This window comes from Cervus elaphus, chromosome 9 (assembly GCF_910594005.1).
Source record: "Cervus elaphus chromosome 9, mCerEla1.1, whole genome shotgun sequence".
Taxonomy (NCBI): Eukaryota; Metazoa; Chordata; class Mammalia; order Artiodactyla; family Cervidae; genus Cervus; species Cervus elaphus.
In genome coordinates, this window is record NC_057823.1 from 18,559,511 (window position 1) to 18,580,071 (window position 20,561).

The window sequence follows — 20,561 nt, forward strand, 5'->3', positions numbered from 1 at the left end:
CCAGTGCACTGAGATGACCCTGAGGGATGGGATGGGGAGGGAGGTGGGAGGGGGGTTCAAGATGGGGACACATGTACACCCATGGGTGATTCATGTGAATGTATGGCAAAAAACACTACAATATTGTAAAGTAATTAGCCTCCAATTAAAAAAATTAATTAATTTAAAAAATGAAGATAGTATAATATATTTTGAATGCCTCTATGCATAGACAGTAAGAAATGAGTGAAAGTGAAAGTGAAGTTGCTCAGTTGTGTCCGACTCTTTGAGACCCCATGAACTGTAGCCTACCAGGCAGGCTCCTCTGTCCATGGGATTCTCCAGGCAAGAATGCTCAAGTGGGTTGCCATTTCCTTCTCCAGGAGATGAGTAGACTTGTACAATTGTCAAATAATAGCTAAATTTAAAAACTGCAATGAATACGTTGTATTGTCTTCTGGTGAATGTCTACAATATCACATATGAGTGTTTCTTGCCCTAAACCCCAAAGAAAACATGTACCTCTAAGCCCAACTATGACTCTTCCAGAATGTTAGATGCAGAGGGTAAAGGTAAATGATCCCTTACAGTGTCAATGGTCAAAACCCTAATTATAGTGAAGCTTGAAAGATAATCTGATTACTTCAAGCAATTATTCACACATTAAATTAGCCACTACAGCTTAAGATTCCAAATCCTTTCTCCTTGTTATCTAGTCATGAGATCTAGACACAATTATCTAGCTGAAATACAAACCTGGGTTAGGGACTTAATCCCCAGTGACTAAGACTCTGTATTCACAATGCAAGGGGCCTGGGTTTGACCCCTAGTCAGGGAACCAGATCACATGTGTCAGAACTGAAGTTCCCAGATGACACAACTAAGACCTGGAGCAGCCAAATAAATAAAATAAATATATAAAAAACCTGAGTCAACCTTAACTTTTCATATGTATCTGGAAATTTATTATAGGAATTGTCTTATAGGTTTGAGATGGAGAAGTCTCATAAACGATCATCTCCAAGCTGAAGAAGCAGAAAAGCTGGTGGTATAATTGAGTCCAAGTGTGAAAGCCTGGGACCCAGGAGCTCTGATGTCCAAGGGCAGGAAAAGATGGGCATTGCAGCTCAAGAAGAGGGGGTGGAATCACCCTTCCTTCATCTTTTTGTTCCATTTCTTTTGGTCCTCAGGAGATTAGATAACACCCACACTGATGAGGTTGGATGTCTTTTACTCAGTCTACAATCAAATGTTAATCTCTTCCAGAAATACTCTCAAGAACACACCCAGGAATAAAGCTTAACCAGCTATCTTGGTATCCCTTAGCCCAAGCAAGTGGACACACAAAAAGTGATCAACAAGCATAGCTCTATCCAGCCAGCACAAATAGAAAATGACAATATGCTGGGCTCCAGCCCCAGCAGGATGCAGGGGTACCCTCAGGATGAACGGTGTCGGCGAGAGAGAGAGAGAGAGAGAGAGAGAAAGAAAGAGAGAGAGAGAGAGAGTGACCAGATGGGGGTATTTGCAGCAGGGTCTGGCCATGCTTTATTTTTTACCGTAGCTTTTATACCCTAAGTTAGTACATTTCTAAGGGGAAGATAGTTTAACATTACATCAGCTTGTCCTTCACAAAACCAGAGTGTTTTCTGCATACTTCTTTGTTTATGAGGATCTTGTACATTATCTTCTGGCTTTGGGGCCTATTAACATTTTATGCAAGTCAGGTGAATGTAAACTTATTTTCTGTTTCTGTGGTGACCTTAACAGAAAAGTTACAGTCTCATAGGGCAACAGTACAGCATGTCACAACAGAGTAGAAGTATAACCTTGTTAACACAAAGGTCAATTCTTCTGCAGAAATTGTCAGTTGAATTTATCTAAGAGGTTTACCCCACACAGACTCTGCAGCTTCAGTGAGGCAGCCTCTGCCTAGCACTCCTGGCTGACAATTAACAACCATCTCATTGTTACCACACTAGGGCTAAGCTCTTATTTTTCTAGATCTTTAACTATATTAACAATGGTTTCCATAACACAACCTTAGCACATTAAGAGCAAAAGCACAGCAAGCAAAGGTTAACCCAAGAGCCACTTTTAGAATAATTTTTTCTTGTGTTTTCTAATAGGCCTTCCTCACTCCCCGAAGGGCTCTGTGTCTATTAGGGCCTTTATATGATCAGGTTCTTTATGCTGTTTTATGATTAGGGTATTATAAGCAGTCATGCATATTAGTACCAAGGGCATAGAGGCATTTGCTAATCAAACTAGAATGCCAGCAAAGGAGTTTAAATTTAAACACTCCTTTCATCCTGGATAATCTCATAAGATACCACCACCCAGGAAACTTATTGATCCGCCTTGCCTGTCAGGTTTTCTCCTCATGACCTTGTCATGGGTGGGATCTCTGCTCCAGGCAATAATATGACCTATGTGATTTTAAATTTTGTAGAAAGCATACTAAAGAAAATAAATTGAAAGAGGATACTGGTTTTGATAATATTTGTCCTTAAAGAAACAAAAAGAAATATTTCAAAATGTCATCCACATCAGAAAACATTATATCCTTTTCTTCTTTCTAAGCCTTGAGAACTGGTGTCTTATGATTACAACCCTTGTTAAGTCAAAAGTTAAATTTGAAATCTGATCCATTACTCTTGACCCACATTGAGATTTCACAAGACTGACAGTTCTAAGAGAAGACTCATACCAACTATTAACTTATCCTTTCTTATGGCATGTCTATTCTACAGTTTGACCCATTTTCCAGTGTTTTTTCAGTATTTTTTTTCATCAGATAGGATTATTATATTTACAGTATTCAGTTTGCTGTACTTGACTAAGATACGGTAATGCAAATCTCTTCCTCTGCTCAAGTTTTCAGATGAATTTTGATGACTACAGATGCCTAAAATATTTTAATATGATCTAAGTTACAAATTTCCTTTATCTACTTGAGATTTATTGAACTAAATAGAATCCATTTTATCCTCATTGAGCAACTGTTTTCTTTCAAAACTTAAAGTTGCAAAAAAAAAAAAACCTTAAAGTTGCATACTGTTTATGTTAGAGCTGAAATGAAGAACTTAAGTAGCTAAGAATATATTAATCCCAGCACAAACCAGACTACTAAACAGCAAGACAGTTCAAGAGCAAATATCCCAATAGAATCCAAGGGGAATAATCTTGGAAAACTCAGAACACAGTTAGAAGAGAAATGAGATGTGATGAAAAGGAAAGTAGAGAGAAAGTGGGGGAGAAATTGATATCAGAAGTGAAAATACACAAGCATGGTTTAAAAAGACATCACCCAATGGTTGCAATAACTCAACATCCTGAGTCAAATATTGTATATATACAAGATACAATAATGAGCTAAAATATGGTCTAAAAGCCAAAGTTAATGTAATGCACTTTTAGAGAATACAAAGGCCAAACAAGCAAGGAAAAAGCTAATTGGTGATGTCTAAGGAAAAACAAAATAAGATGGGTAACAAGAGAGTATTATTTTTATACATTTTTGGCAGGGGGGATAGGGCCAAGAGGCATGCAGGATCTTGGTTTCCCAACCAGGGCTCAATCCTGTGCCCCCTGCATTGGGAGCTCAGGGTCTTAACCAATGGATCACCAGGGAAGTCCTGTGAGCACCATTTTTAATAAGCTAAGAAGAATCAAATCCAACTAGAGTTTTATACCCAGCATCAACATTGCCCCAAGTAAAGATGTCTGTCAAAACTTAAGTCAAACACTTCATTGTGAACAACATTGAAATTAGACAAAATACTAGAGTGAGTTGTTAAGTCCAAAGTAAAATAATTCCATATTAAAAACCAGGAATGCAAAAAGCATGAATAGGAAAATTTCAAAATAATTATGAATAAATTTTGTTTCATAAAGCCCTTCTAGGTTTATCTCAGGGACATTAAAATATCTGTAGCATTAAAACAATGACAACAGTAATAGAAGAATCAAGTAGTTAAAATAGAATTGAAAGTGTTCTAAGATATGGAATTTAAAAAGATGGCAACGATAACGCTATATGCAAAACAGAAAAAGAGACACAGATGTACAGAACAGACTTTTAGACTCTGTGGGAGAAGGCGAGGGTGGGATGTTCTGAGAGAACAGCATTGAAACAAGTATACTATCAAGGGTGAAATAGATCACCAGCCCAGGTTGGATGCATGAGACAAGTGCTCAGGGCTGGTGCACTGGGAAGACCCAGAGGGATGGGATGGAGAGGAAGGTGGGAGGGGGGATTGGGATGGGGAACACATGTAAATCCATGGCTGATTCATGTCAATGTATGGCAAAAACCACTACAATATTGTAAAGTAATTAGCCTCCAACTAATAAAAATAAATGGAAAAAAAGAAAGAAAGAAAGTGTTCTAAGGTGTTATTAGCATTTGGGAAAGGTGCTAAAAATAATTATCTGTATTAGACTATTAAGTGAAGTATTTATAGTGTAATCACTAGTGTAACTACACCCTAATGTGTGTATGATTGTGACTGACAAGTTTCCAGACAAAAAGTGGATTAATAAAAGTGTTAAACCCTAGTCAGTGAAGTAAAGGGAGTAGACAGACTAATTAGGTCAAAGGATCAGAAAAGAGTAAGGTGATTGAAATCATCAAACATTAACCAGGAATCAGTTGAAGGGTAAACGTACAAAATACTAAACCACAGAAGAAGCTCTATGGAACTAATACTAACCTTTTAAAAGAATGACTGTGTGATATAGACATTACAGACTTGTCAACAAACATTTTGGAGCAGAATACCTTGGTTCGATCCCTGAGTCGGGAAGATCCCCTGGAGAAGGACATGGCAGTTCAGTCTAGTATTCTTGTCTAGAAAATCCCATTAACAGAGGAGTTTGGTGGGCTATAGCCCAAGGGCTCACAAAGAGTCACAGACAGGACTTAGCAAATAAACAACCTCAACAATTATTGATAAACATTCAAAAGGTCTCTATTTTTCCTTTTTGCTATTATAACATCAATTTCTGGAAATCTTTGTATATAGATAGAAACTTCTATTCCTATTTTTGTTGGCTGTATCCATAGTGGGAGTAAAAGGAAAGATTAACTTGTTGATAGGAACTGCAAATACCACTCCATACATAGATGTATTAAATTTTTTAAACATTTTTTTCTTTTTTGGTTGTGCTGGGTATTCCCTGCTCTGTGTGGGCTTTCCCTAATTGCAGTGAACTGGGGCTCCTCTTGTTGCAGACCACAGGCTCTAGAGTGTGGGCTCAGTAGTTGAGCTGGCACATTGGCTTAGTTGCTCCACAGCACGCAAAATCTTCCTGGACTGGGGATCGAACGTGAGTTCCTTGCTTTAACAGGCAGATTCTTATCCACGGTACCATGAGGGAAGTCCCACTTTTTTCATCCAGGATAGTTTCTGACAGTGTTAATAGCCTCTTATTTTTGCATTTGTGTATAAAGACTGAAGAATCTCTCAAATCCCTTTGATCTGAGATAGGGTGTGTCTTTGAAAAATCCACTGATTGGGTTACCCACTCCCTTCATAAAAGGGGAATCCGAGGCAGAAGTCACTGCTTTCTCTGGCAAGCTACAGGCGGTCTTCATCGCAGGATTGGGTCACAGGACAGCTCTCGAATCAGGGGGAACCAGCATCGGCCTCTTTCACGGATCAGCCTGTTCTGGTAAGTGTGGCATCCATATTGATGGGAACAGAGTCCACTTGCATTCTTTTCTTGGTGAAATTTCCTAGAGTTAGCTCTTACAAGAGAACGTTATGTTATTGAAAGGTATATCCTAAGTGTTAATGTTACAAAATATTCAAGGTTTTGTATAGTTTTGCATTTGAAACTTTCTTGGAATAACAGGGCAGATTACAAAAAAACGACATCACCAAGAAATGGAAGTAATACTTGGCTCTGCTTTGTTTAAATTGTTATCCTCTGTGGAAAATTCTTTACCCACACTGTGGTTGAGTCTTTCTTTCTCTCTTTTTTTTTTTTGCAATTTTTTTTGCAAGTTTTCTGCTCAAATATGTCCTCAGTTAGGCTTTCCCCTGGAGAAGGAAATGGCAACTCACTCCAGTATTCTTGCCTGGAGAATTCCATGGACAGAGGAGCCTGGCAGGCTACAGCCCGTCTACAGGGTTGAAGAGAGTCAGACACAACTTAGTGACTAAACCACCACACCACCAATCTTTTCATCATTAGTAATTTTAATTTCTTCCTCCCTTTATCCTTTCTGGCTTCACTTTCCCCATGTGTGTGTATGTTAGTCACTCAGTCGTGTTTAACTCTTCGTGACCCCATGGACTATAGTCTGCCAGGCTCCTCTGAATACTGGAGTGGGTAACCATTCCCTTCTCAAGGGCATCTTCCCACCCAGGGATGGAACCTGGGTCTCCCACACTGCAGGCATATTCTTTACCGTTGAAGCCACCAGGCAAGTCCCTGTAAGGGCAAAGCAAAAGGTAAATAACTCGGAGTAAAACCTTAAAGTCCACATTAGTCATCTATTCACTGAATATACCATTTGTGAGAGAAACAGTGTAAAATAAATAGATAATAATGCAGATAGAATTAAAAATGGGAAGAAATCAACATTAGAGAAGGTAATATGCATCAGGAAAGGTCACTCTGTTAAATAATGTTTTGCAGAAAAATTGAAAGTTGCTCAAGACAGATTCAAGGGCGGCAGAGGCTCCAGAGGCAGTAACAGCATTCCTGAGGCCCGGACGTGAGGTTTTCCTGGAGGCTCTGTTTCCGGAGCAGCGGAAGCCGGGAGCCGGGACTGGTCAGGTTCCTGTTAGTCTCTGAGATCTCCCTCATCCTCCTCAGCTTCAGAAAAATGGCTCAAGCGGCCAAGCCTGTGATGAAGAAAATGTCAACATCTGATCCGTTGGAGAGGAATGAGAGAGAGAAAGAAGAATTCCGCAAACTCTTTGTTGGTGGTTTGAGCTCTGAAACCACAGAAGAAGCTCTATGGAACTACTACCGGCAGTGGGGATATCTTACAGACTGTGTGGTCATAAGACACCCCGCCAGCCAGACATCAAGAAGGTTTGGTTTTGTCACGTTTTCCTCCATGGCCGAGGTGGATGCTGCCATGGCGGCCAGACCTCATTTCATTGATGGGAAAAGGGTCGCCCCCAAACGCGCTGTCCCAAGAGAAGACTATGGAAAACCGGGGGCTCTTGTCACTGTGGAGAAGCTGTTTGTTGGTGGGATTGGGGAAGACACGGGGAAGCATCATCTTAGAGATTACTTTGGGAAATATGGAAAAATCAAAGCCATTGAGATTATTAGTGATAGGGAGTCTGGAAGGAAAAGAGGCTTTGGGTTTGTGACTTTTGATGACCACGATCCCGTGGATAAGATTGTATTGCAGAAATATCATACTGTCAATGGTCATCAGGCAGAAGTAAGAAAGGCCTTGTCTAGACAAGAAATGCAGGAACTCCAGCATTCTAGAATAGGAAGGGGAGGAGGTAGGGTTCATTTTCTGTACTTGCATGATGGTGGTGGAAATTTTGGAGCAGGACAAGGAAGGGACTTTAGAGGAGGATCTGATGGAGGTGGAAGAGGTGGTGAATCTGAGGATGGTGACCATGGGTATGGAGGAGGACCAGGAGGTGATAGTTTGAGGGTTAGTCCTGGTTATGGAGGAGGACAAGAAGGTTGTGATGGAGGAGGGCCTGGACATGGCCACCAGGATGAGGGCTGCAGAGCTGGTTATACCAGCTATGGAGGAAGGAATGATGGAAGTCAGAATTGCAATAATTTGGGAAATTATAAGCAGAAACCTTCAAAGTACGAGTTACTGAAGAGTGGAAAACTGAATGGTAGGAGGAATATGGGAGGATCATATGATGGAGGAAACTATTGTCCAGGAGGCCATGAAGGAAGTGGGGATTATGAGAAAGAGGCGATATTGAGTTTGTTATTTGACAGGGGCTTGATTGTATGTCAGGGAGAATGAGAGCATGGAGGAAACAGAACAGCTTCAGGCTATGGAAATAACAATGTCAAGGAAACTCTCATTTCAGTCATGCATAAATATTTGGTGATGTGGCCCAAGGCATGAGAGTACATGCAGAGAGCTATTTTGTGAGTGGGCTTAATTATGTAAAAACATTACCTTCCTTGGATGAAAAAATCATATAAAAAATGCTTTTGAGACACAATTCTTTCTTTTTGAAATGTCTTTCCAGTGGCCACTGTTCAAGAGTATAGAAGCATCTCTTTCTTTGATAATGTTAAGTTTCAAAGTTTTGGGTGACATGTGAAAATCTTTTTTCAGGATTTTCCCCAACATTTTGAAAAACTACTAGCTAGAAACGCCGTGTGATAAGACCTAACATCATTCTTCTAAAAAAAATTTAGGTCATGTGTAAAGAAGCTATTGTACATTAAAGATTTAATAAAATAATTTTAAAGGTGAAATGGTAGTAGTTTGTACCTACCTATGCATAAAATATAAACTCACTCTTTTTAAATATACTCATCTTTTGATATTTAGGTCATTTTCCCATGTCTTGACTATTGCAAATGATCCTGCAATGATCATATGAGTGTAGATGATTATTTAGGATACTGGCTTCATTTTTTTCTGATACTTACCCAGAAGTGGAATTGCTGGTTCCTACAGTGGTTCTAATTTTAATTTTTTGAACCTCCATACTGGGTTGTTCTTTTTTTTTAATGGCTGCACTAATTGACGTTCTCACCGAGTGCAGAAAAATTTCCCTTTGGTGTGTCTGACACAACCACCATGAGCTCTGTGCAGGGACGTCAATCATGGACGCAGGAGGACAGAGCCCTCAGTGTCAGGATGGGCTTGTCTCCCCCACATCTCCCTCTCTGCTCCCAAGCCCTGAAGTTTGAGAGTCACAGACTATGATGCAATCACAGAGGGAAGGGGGAAAAACATGCTTATGGTCATTGTTTTTCACCAGGATGGAGGGGGGCAGGTGAAGACCCCAGGACAGGAGCCTCCCCAGAGCTCCTCCAGTGGGACTGACATGAAGCAGTAAAAAGAAGGGGAAGGCAGGCTGCTTGCTTCTCAGCACTGTGACTCCCTTATACACACCTGCTTTCTGATTTTAAGTGTGCCCTTCTCTGGCACACCAGTCTGGCACACGCCCTGCAAGTTTTCCACAGGCTGAGAGACAGAGGGGTCGTGGGCATAAGCTGGGCCAACATGAGGGGCATCTTCCTTTTTGAGAGCAGAGCAGGGATCAGATGCCGATCCATCTTGTCATCAGCTGAACCTAGATACAGGGCTTGGTCTCGGTTGGGCATCTCCTGCTATGTCGCTCTCTCCGATTTATCTTTTCTTGCTCCTGCAGTCTTTACATACTGCATGGGATAGAGTTTGGGATAGAGTTTGAAGTTTATGCGGATTGCCTGAAACACAGAGTGTAGAAAGATGGGGATGTGGTGGTGGGTTTTCCCCCATCCATACATTAAAACTACAAGCCAGGTGTATTCCATCTCTCCTTCCTGAGAAGGCCAAAGCAACTGATAATACCTTATGAGTAAGTTCTTGTTTGCATTTGCATATATGTGTGTTTCATCCCCTTGAAAACGATCTGAGGTGTGCACAGAAGTGGCAGAGATGTAGACCAAAGGATTCTGAATATTCTATCCTCCTTTGTCCTATGATCTGAAATTTTTTCCTCTTCACTCCCTTCAAGAGAGGAGAGGGGTACTCTTTCTACCCCCTTTTGATGTCTATGTCAGAAGCTTTCTGTATCTCCTTTATACTTTAATAAAACTTTCTTACACAAAAGCTCTGAGTGATCCAGCCTGTCTCTGGCCCTGGATTGAATTCTTCTCCTCTGGAGGCCAAGAACTCCAGTGTCTTTGTGTGATTCAGAAAAAACCTTTCATCTTGGGGGCTCATCCAGGATCCTTCAAGACAAGGTAAGGATGCTTGGAGCTCTAGTTCTTTGTGCTCCTAACGAACAGGTTTTCCACTGTACTTTACTAACTCTACAGTGTGGTTGTGTGAATGAATGAAATGCCCTGCGTGAAGCAAGTGAGGAGCCCTGCTCTGCGGTTCCACGGCAACCTCATACGGCTTATGGCAGAAACCTGTTGGGGGTTTATACCGACCTGCCAATGCCAAGAGGCACCCAACGTCTCCTTCAAGAACAGACCAGAAATGGGCAAAGCGTGTGGACCGAACTCTCCTTTCTCGGTCAAACTTTTCAGTCTCTTTGACCATTTCATAGCTCTGTGGAAATTAGAAGTACAACCTAATCTATCGGATCATAGACTTTCAAGGGGCTTGTAATCTATGTTGCTAATGTGTACCATGGCTTAGGTTCCCAAACTTGGATTGGTAGTCAAGAAGCACCTAGCCTCACTAGGCATGGAAAGCTTAGAAACTAGATGGAGCTCTAGCTCCAAAAGCATCTCTGAGGTTAAAGGTTACTCAGATTGGAACTACAAGGGAAGTTCTTCTTCATTTGGTAACATTCTTAGTGGATAAGAGAAGGCTCATACTGGTGTGGTGAAGCTTGGAAGAAACATCTCAGTTTCATGTTCGTATCGGTCTTATTGTGGTCAAGAATATACTCAGGGCTGTGCACAGGCACTCAGGTGATGAATGTTTCCCCCAGCGGTTTAGCCTGGGAGGCATTCCGGAAAGTTACTCTGATTGCGTCCCGGGTGGCATCAGAGGCAAGCGAGGTGAAGAGCTGGACGTCAGTCAGGGATGCCATCAGGTCTACCCCTGGTGCATCCCCACCCCGTCTCGGTGGTAGAACCGGGAGGGACGAATGTGACGCCTGCGTCGGTAAGGGACAGACTAAGTCCGACCAGGAAGGAAAAGCTTTTGGTGTAAAGTCTGTCTACACCCCCATCTAGAGCAGGGAGGGACGCCTCCAGTAGAAAAATGGCACTGGTCGCTTTTTTTTTCTCTCTTACAGATGGGAGCTAACAATTCCAGCCTCACTCCTTTGAATTGTATCCTGAAAAACTGGGATAGATGTGATTCCCAGGGCTTAAAGAAGACACACCTGGTCTTCCTATGTGATACTGCATGGCCGTGGTACCCACTGGAGGATGGCGAACAGTGGCCAGTTGGAGGGTCTCTTAAGTATAATACTGTTTTACAATTAGACCGGTTCTGTAGAAGACAAGGGAAATGGGTAGAAGTAGCATATGTGTTGCCCGTTTTCTCTCTGCAAAATATGCCAGACTTATGTCCTAAGGGTATAGATTTGGGTGTGACTCCTTCAGCTCCCTCCTGAGCTCCTACTTTGCTAGATGAGATGGAGGACAGGAGACAAAAAGATAAAGAAAAGCAGGTTTCTCCAATCTATCCCTGGGATATGTGCAGAGCAGCAAGAGAGACTGAATAGCCACTCAAGCTGTTGCCTCTTCATGAAGTACCCACCGGGAGAAATTATCAGTCTATGAGAGTTAATAAGCATTTTTCTTAACAAGAAATACAAAGAATCAAGGAGGATCTGGGAGACTATTTAGAGGACCCCCCAAAATATATTAGAGCTTTTAAAGGTGTTACTCTGCTTTATGACCTTACTTGGAAGGCTGTGATGTATATCTTGGGACAAACGCTGACTTCCGACTCAAAGACTTGAGTTTTGGGAAAAGCGGTTGCTTATGGAGATGAATGGCTTGGTAATGAGTCAATAGGAAAGAGGGAGGACAAGATAACAGCCCTCCCCACTGGGAATCAGGCGGTCCCAATTATGGAACCAGACTGGGACTACAACACAGCAAAAGGAAGATGGGATCAGAGTCATTTTGTCAGATGTATTCTTGAAGGACTCAGGCAGGCGTGTTCTAAGCCTTTAAACTATGGCCAACTGGCAAACATAGAATAGGAGGAGAAGGAAGCTCCTGGTAAATTCCTAGACAGACTGAGAGAAGCCCCTCGCAAATACACTGAGATTGATTCCGAAAGTGAGGAGGGAAAAGTGATCTTAAAAGATAAATTTCTCACTCAGTCGGCTCCAGATATTCTCTGTAAGTTATCAAAATGGGCGTATGGACCAAATCAGTCTTAATCTGTTACAACTGGCTCAGACAGTCTATTATGGAAGGGAATGTAAGGAAAAGAAAGAAAGGCAGAGAAAGACAAAGGAACAGGTGGAAAGCCCTTGCAATGGCTGTGAGAACCGTACTTAAACAGCCTGAGAGAAATGCCCAGAGGGACCCAGGTGAAAAGGGATGGGCTTGCTATTACTGTGGAAAGGAGGGGCACCTCAAGCGGGATTGCCCTCAGGCATCTAAGCCGCCCCCGGCTCCATGTCCGGTCTGCAAAGGACCACACTGGAGGAGAGACTGCCCCCAGAGGCGTAGGTTTCAGGGGTCGGACTCTCAAGACAACCAGGACTGAAGGTGCCTGGGGGTTCCCACACAAGCTCCCGTTCTAATTACACCTAAGGAACCCCAGGTATTGATAACTGTGGGAGGCCAATCCGTTGATTTCCTTTTAGATACTGGGGCAATTTACTCCGTGCTATCCCTCGAGCCCCTCTGGAAAGACCCCTACCAGGTTATTCTTTCTTCTCCCACAACTGTCAAAGTACCAGGAATTGATTTGTGGGTACATCATACTCAAGTTAAAAGGTGGCACCCTGACCAGAACTAAGTGATGTCATTTTATGTCTTTACTTTCTATGCTCTGACTTTGTACTTTTCAGATGGGCCTGATAATCTATGTGAGCCTACTTATGCTGACTCTAAAAATCCTGAGTCTGCCATTTGATCCTCAAGACAATGCCTTCCTGTCCTGGGATCACTCCTATGCTGCATCCCACAATCGGTCTAACTGCTGGGTCTGTGGACCACTCCCTTCTTCATCCGTGAAAGGCTTCCCATGGTGGACATCTCCACTTCAAGGAAAGGACTTTCTCCAAGTCTGCAAATACCTTCAACAATCACATGTGATGCCTCTTCTTAAACTGATGACATCTAACAACCTTAAGATGGACTGATGTAACTATGGATATAATGTGACTTTTCATTTTGATTTTAACTTGGTTTAATGACTATTTTGCCTTACATCTGTAACTGTATAGGGGTTTCCTAACCGTCTAAAAGCTTTTAATTTACAAATGGTTGTCCGAGCTCCTATGAGTGCCACAGCCTCCTCCAACTATTACTTGGTGCCCCTGGATCAGAGACCCTCAATATGAGGGTTAGGAGAATATGTTGCCTCAACAATTTAGGGACTATGCCCCTAAACAGCAGGAAGTAGTTATGGAACGAAAACGACACCCCTTTCCCTTGGCAACATAATTCTCCTAAAAGAAAAGGGGGGAATGAGAGAGTCATTTCCTAGGCAGGTTGATAAGAAGTCTAGGGGTCCCCAAGCAGAGAGAGGTCTGGGATATTCAAGGAGGAAGAAAGGACAAGCTTTTAAACTTTTTTTCCTCTACATCCCTTAGGATTATATAACAATAATGTATCCTGCCTGAGGACAGTCTTTGGATTAAACCCTCTGGCTAATACTGTTATCTTAAAATGTAAATTATGGGAGTAGGTCTGGTGAGATCTTTACAACCTCCAGACATTCTTTGGATGCATTCGAGAGTATATAATTCCATTGCTAACACTAGCAAGGGGGTACTCTTTCTACCCCCTTCTGATGTTTATGTCAGAAGCTTTCTCTATCTCTTTTATACTTTAATAAAACTTTATTGCACAAAAAAGAGGAGAGAATTATGGATCTTTCCTTCTCTAATCATCAGCAGGATTTCCAAGCTCTGTTCCTGGAGGTCTTAAAATTAGTGAGACTACTGAATCCTGGCCTCTCCTGCTGCTAGAACCCTTAGACTGAGGCACACAATCCCTTTGAAACACTGGTCCCCTGGCCTGAGGCCACTCTTAGAGAAAGTGGCTCAGCCTGAATGTTGTCTGCTGACAGAGATATTGCTGAAATGTGCCTCCATGGAGAGACCCGAAGTGACCTGGATTTTCCACCCTAAAAAAAAATGAGTCCCATCAAATATGAATATTATTAATTCACTCCCACCAAGAGTGAGGTATTCAGCCCAATATTCCAGAAGCAAAAGAAAAAAAAGTAGATACTATGTCAGAAGACAGTAGAGCCCTTCATTTTTATCTATACCATTCACTTATCTGGGGAAAATGATGAATTCTGCCCTAAAACATGGACTTTCACTGTGTGACATGAATGTCTCTAGTTGAGTTAGTGTAGCAGGGCTTAACAATGGGTTTGCATCAAGGAGCCTGTTTTCTGTTCATATTTTGCTGATTCATAGAGTTTCTAATGGGTCTGCAATGTTTATCCACATGCCGATGTCCTCAGAAGTAGAAGACGTGTTTAGAACCTGTGCACCTTGTTTCCTTATTTGTTATGTTTGGAATTTTTTCAACACTAATTCTGTTGGCAGCTGCCCTGCTACTGGAGAGTTGCTGATTTGAGGGGAGAATGTCAATCCTGTTTCTACTCTTCTGTGTGAGGACCTCTGCCAAATCTTTGTCCCTTCCAGCTGTCTCATTTCATGTTTCTTTTCGTCATGGTTTGCTTCTGCTTCTTTTACCAAAATATGAAATGGAGTGTTTGATGGAAATATTTCAGGTGTGTACATTTTCTAGTTTGGTGGAAGCTACTAACTATTTGACCTCTATCAGAGTCAATTACACTAACTCAACCAGAGATATGCATGCCACACAATTAGGTAAAGTCCATGTTTTAGGGTTTCCCTTGTGGCTCAGCTGGTAAAGAATCTGCCTGCAATGTGGGAGACCTGGGTTTGATCCCTGTATTGGGAAGATTCCCTGGAGAAGGGAATGGCTACCCACTTCAATATTCTGGCCTGGAGAATTCAATGGACTGTATAGCCCATGGGGTCGCAAAGAGTCAGAAACGACTGAGGGGCTTTCACCATGGGGAAATGTCTCTACTTTCTAATTATTTTTATTAGAATGCATGCTGGAAAAATAGTCATACTTTAGAATGTAATATAGTAAAATATCCAGAGGAGACTTAACAAAACATATGAAAACCATAAAACTATAAAAATCTAAACATTTCCTTGGATTGTACTTAATGTCATGAAGTATTGACATAATTACCATAACAGAATCCAACACTTTCATCTATAGCTGTGTATATGCTGTTGTCCAAATGTTCATTGAAATGATTGTTGTGACAAAGAGAAATGAGGTCTCCCTGATATTCTACAGACCTTGGAAAATGAACTATTTTTAGATATAACTATTCCTATGAAATCTGCACACAATTTAAAATGTGAGAACACTGATGATAATTACAAACTCAAAATAAGTTACATGGTTTAAAAGTGAATTAATGCAGGCTTTTGTGAATCTACAAATCCATTTCAGACTATATTTAGAAATTTCTGTCCTCAAACACAAGAGACAAATACATATTGTCAAGTTGTTGATTAAATCAAATCAAATAATCAGATCAAATAAAGTGTCAATTTTAAAATAGCATTTAATATAAATTTAAAGGAACCATGCCGGGATCTTGGTATCCAAACTCTAGTTTCCAACATGTGGAATTCTTAATGAAGAGTAAAAGGTAGAGCTGAATTTTGTTATAAAGCTTCATGATATTTTAATTTAAGTGGGTACCGTTTGTTACTTTCCTTCCTAAAAGAGACCTATTAAATAACATCCCACTTTCTTCACACAGGTTACTAGTACCAGAAGGAGCTATATGAACCTTACTGTAAAAAAATCATAATTGTTTTTTTTTTTTTACCTACCTAGTGGCTCTCTAATGGACTAATCTAAGACTTCCTTTATTTCCTGTGTCTTTGAAATTTCCTAGGGCTGACTTACTTCACTCTGTATAGGCTCCAGTGTCATCCATCTCATTAGAACTGATTCAAATGCATTCTTTTTAATGGCTGAGTAATATTCCATTGTGTATATGTACCACAGCTTTCCTATCCACTTGTCTGCCTATGGACATCTAGCTTGCTTCCATGTCCTGGCTATTGTAAACACTGCTGCGATGAACATTGGGGTACACGTGTCTCTTTCAATTCTGGTTTCCTCAGTGTGTATGCCCAGCAGTGGGATTGCTGGGTCGTATGGTATTGGTCCTTTAATGGACCAGAACCTGGTGGTCCAGAGTCGACGATAAGAAAGCAAGAGAGAGAAAGAGGCTGAAAAGCCCTGGTTTACGCGGAGAGCCAATAAAGCTCTGTTCTTAGAGCTTGCACTGCTGCACATAGGCAACAGGTGCCCTCTCGAGTGGGTGAAGGCACAGTGCACCTTCTCGAGAGGGTCTTAGAAGCCCGGGCAAGAAAGTGAGCTCAGCGGGCCCCTGCACTCCAAGGAATTAGCCTGAAAGAGAGAGAGAAGGAAAGAAAGACACGGGGACCAAAGCTCTGATGGAGCAAAGATGTTTTAATCAACACGGTGTGAGCATATATACTGTCTTACAAGGTAGTTATTCTCAGCAAAGATAAAGATTAAAATTCCAGATTTACAAAACATAAGGCGATCCCTATCAAAGAGAGAGTTGCAAACAATTACTTTTTACCGTATGGTTCATAAAAAGGAAGAGGGTACTTATCACTGTAATGAGAAATGCCTGGATTCCTCAGCCCTGGGAAAGGCGTGCCTCTCCTCTTAATTCCTGAATATTCAGGAATTAATAAGGACCAGAGGATTCCTGACAGATCCAAAGCAGCACACAGGAAGCCTCCTGTTAAATGCTTACTGACAGTATGGCAGCTTTATTTCCAGTTTTTTTAAGGAAGCTCCACACTGTTCTTCATAGTGGCTGTACTAGTTTGCATTCCCACCAACAGTGTAAGAGGGTTCTCTTTTCTCTGCACCCTCTCCAGCATTTATTGTTTGTAGACTTTTTGATAGTAGCCATTCTGACCAGCATGAGAGATACCTCATTGTGGTTTTAATTTGCATTTCTCTGATAATGAGTAATGTTGAGCATCTTTTCATGTGTTTGTTAGCCATCTATATATCTTCGTTGGAGAAATGTCTGTTTAGTTCTTTGGCCCATTTTTTGACTGGGTCGCTTATTTTTCTGGAATTGAGCTGCATGAACTGCTTGTGTATTTTTGAGATTAATTCTTTGTCAGTTGCTTCATTTGCTATTATTTCCTCCCATTCTGAAGGCTGTCTTTTCACCTTGCCTATAGTTTACTTCGTTGTGCAAAAACTTTTAATTAGGTCCCATTTGTTTATTTTGATTTTATTTCCATTACTCTGGGAGGTGGGTCATAGAGGATCCTGCTGTGATTTATGTCAGAGAGTGTTTTGCCTATGTTTTCCTCCAGGAGTTTTACAGTTTCTGGTCTTACATTTAGATCTTTAATCCATTTTGAGTTTATTTTTGTGTATGGTGTTAGAAAGTGTTCTAGTTTCATTCTTTTACAAGTGGTTGACCAGTTTTCCCAGCACCACTTGTTAAAGAGATTGTCTTTTCTCCATTGTATATTCTTGCCTCCTTTGTCAAAGATAAGGTGTCCATAGGTGCGTGGGTTTATCTCTGGGCTTTCTATTTTGTTCCATTGATCTATATTTCTGTCTTTGTGCCAGTACCATACTGTCTTGATGACTGTAGCTTTGTAGTATAGTCTGAAGTCAGGCAGGTTGATTCCTCCCGTTCCATTCTTCTTTCTCAAGATTGCTTTGGCTATTTGAGGTTTTTTTGTATTTCTATACAAATTGTGAAATTATTTGTTCTAGTTCTGTGAAAAATATCATTGGTAGCTTGATAGGGTTTGCATTGGATCTACAGATTGCTTTGGATAGTATATTCATTTTCACTATATTCTTTTGATCCATGAACATGGTATATTCCTCCATCTATTTGTGTCATCTTTTATTTCTTTCGTCAGTGTTTTATAGTTTTCTATATATAGGTCTTTTGTTTCTTTGGGTAGATTTATTCCTAAGTATTTTATTCTTTTCACCACAATGGTGAATAGAATTGTTTCCTTAATTTCTCTGTTTTTTCATTGTTAGTGTATAGGAAAGCAAGGGATTTCTGTGTGTTAATTTTATATCCTGAAACTTTACTATATTCATTGATTAGCTGTAGTAATTTTCTGGTGGAGTCTTTAGGGTTTTCTATGTAGAGGATCATGTCATCTGCAAACAGTGAGAGTTTTACTTCTTTTCCAGTCTGGATTCCTTTTATTTCTTTTTCTTCTCTGATTGCTGTGGCTAAAACTTCCAAAACTATGTTGAATAGTAGTGGCGAGGGTGGGCACCCTTGTCTTGTTCTTGACTTTAGGGGAAATGCTTTCAGTTTTTCACCATGGAGGATAATGTTTGCTGTAGTTTTATTATATATGGCTTATATTATGTTGAGGTATGTTCCTTCCATGCCTGCTTTCTGGAGGATTTTTATCACAAATGGATGTTCAATTTTATCAAAGGCTTTCTCTGCATCTATTGAGATAATCATATGGTTTTAATCTTTCAATTTGTTAATGTGCTGTATCACGTTGATTGATTTGCGAATATTGAAGAATCCTTGCATCCTTGGGATAAAGCCCACTTGGTCATGATGTATAATCTTTTTAATATGTTGTTGGATTTGCTGGCTAGAATTTTAAGGATTTTTGCATCTATGTTCATCAGTGATTTTGACCCACAGTTATCTTTTTTGGTGGCATCTTTGTCTGGTTTTGGTATTAGGGTGATGGTGGCCTCATAGAATGAGATTGACAGTTTACCTTCCTCTGAGATTTTCTGGAAGACTTTGAGTAGGATAGGTGTTAGCTCTTCTCTAAGTTTTTGGTAGAATTCAGCTGTGAAGCCATCTGGTCCCGGGCTTTTGTTTGTTGGAAGATTTCTGATTACAGTTTTGATTTCCGTGCTTGTGATGAGTCTGTTAAGGTTTTCTATTTCTTCCTGGTTCAGATTTGGAAGGTTTTACTTTTCTAAGAATTCGTCCATTTGTTCCAAGTTGTCCATTTTATTGGCATGCAGTTGCTGACAGTAGTCTCTTAAGATTCTTTGTATTCTATGTTGTCTGTTGTGATTTCTCCACTTATATTTCTAATTTTGTTGATTTGATTCTTCTCCCTTTTTTTCTTGATGAGTCTGACTAATGGTTTGTCTATTTTATCTATCTTCTTAAAGAACCAGCTTTTAGCTTTGTTGATTTTTGCTATGGTCTCTTTAGGTGTAAAGTTAGGTTATTTGATTTTTCTCTTGTTTCTTGAGGTAAGTTTGAATTGCTATGAACCGTCCCTTAGCACTGCTTTTACTGAATCCCACAGGTTTTGGGTTGTCATGTTTTCATTTTCATTCATTTCTATGCATATTTTGATTTCTTTTTTGATTTCTTCTGTGATTTGTTGGTTATTCGGAAGCATGTGGTTTAGCCTCCATGTGTTTGCATTTTTTTTTATGTTTGCATTTTTAATAGTTTTTCCCTGTAGCTGACATCTAATCTTACCACATTGTGATCAGAAAAGACGCTTGGAATGATTTCAATTTTTTTTTAATTTACCGAGGCTAGATTTACGGCCCAGGATGTGACCTCTCCTGGAGAAGGTATCCTTGAGAAAAAGGTGAAATTCATTGTTTTGGGGTGAAATGTCATAAATATCAATTAGGTCTAACTGGTCCATTGTATCATTTAAAGTTTGTGTTTCCTTGCTAATTTTCTGTTTGGTTGATCTATCCACACGTGTGAGCAGGGTATTAAAGTCTCCCACTATTATTGTGTTACTGTTAATTTTCCCTTTCATACTGGTTAGCATTTGCCTTACATTTTGCAGTGCTCCTATGTTCAGTTCAGTTCAGTCGCTGAGTCGTGTCCAACTCTTTGTGACCCCATGGACTGCAGCACGCCAGGCTTCCCTGGCCATCACCAACCCCTGGTGATGTTACTGAAAGGTTGTTGCTGAACGATGAGACGTGGGATTCTCGGCCTCCAGAGGAGAAGAATTCAATCCGGGGCCAGAGACAAGGGTGGATCGCTCAGAGCTTTTGTGTAATAAAGTTTTATTAACGTATAAAGGAGACAGAGAAAGCTTCTGACATAGGCATCAGAAGGGGGCAAAAGAGTACCCCCTTTGCTAGTATTAGCAATGGAGTTATATACTCTCCAATGAATCCAAAGAATGTCTGGAGACTGCAAAGACCTCACCAGACCCACTCCCATAATTTACATTTTAAGATAACAGAGTTGGCTAGAAGGTTTAATCCAAAGATTCTCCTCAGGCAGGATACATCCTTGTAAAGACCAGACCTACTCCCATAATTTATGTTTTAAGATAACAGAATTAGCCAGAGGATTTAATCCAAAGACTGTCCTCAGGCAGGATACATTATTGTTATATAATCCTAAGAAATGTAGAGGAAAAAAAGTAAAAAAGTTTGTCCTTTCTTCCTCCTTGAATATCCCAGACCTCTCTCTGCTTGGGGACCCGTAGGCTTCTTATCAACCTGCCTCGGAAATGACTCTCTCATTACCCAAACTCATGTTCATCGAGTCGGTGATGCCATCCAACCATCTCATCCTCTGTTGTCCCCTTCTCCTCCCACCTTCAATCTTTCCCAGCATCAGGGTATTTTCCAATGAGTCAGCTCTTCGCATCAGGTGGCCAAAGTATTGGAGTTTCAGC

General features: G+C 40.7%; 1 protein-coding gene across 1 annotated transcript; it reads left to right on the forward strand.

Moving 5' to 3' along the window:
* Positions 1–6,841: 6,841 nt before the first annotated feature.
* On the forward strand, positions 6,842–7,948 carry LOC122700719 (heterogeneous nuclear ribonucleoproteins A2/B1-like). Its single transcript, XM_043913789.1, has one exon. The coding sequence runs from the start codon at positions 6,842–6,844 to the stop codon at positions 7,946–7,948; it is 1,107 nt and encodes a 368-aa protein (XP_043769724.1).
* Positions 7,949–20,561: the final 12,613 nt, after the last annotated feature.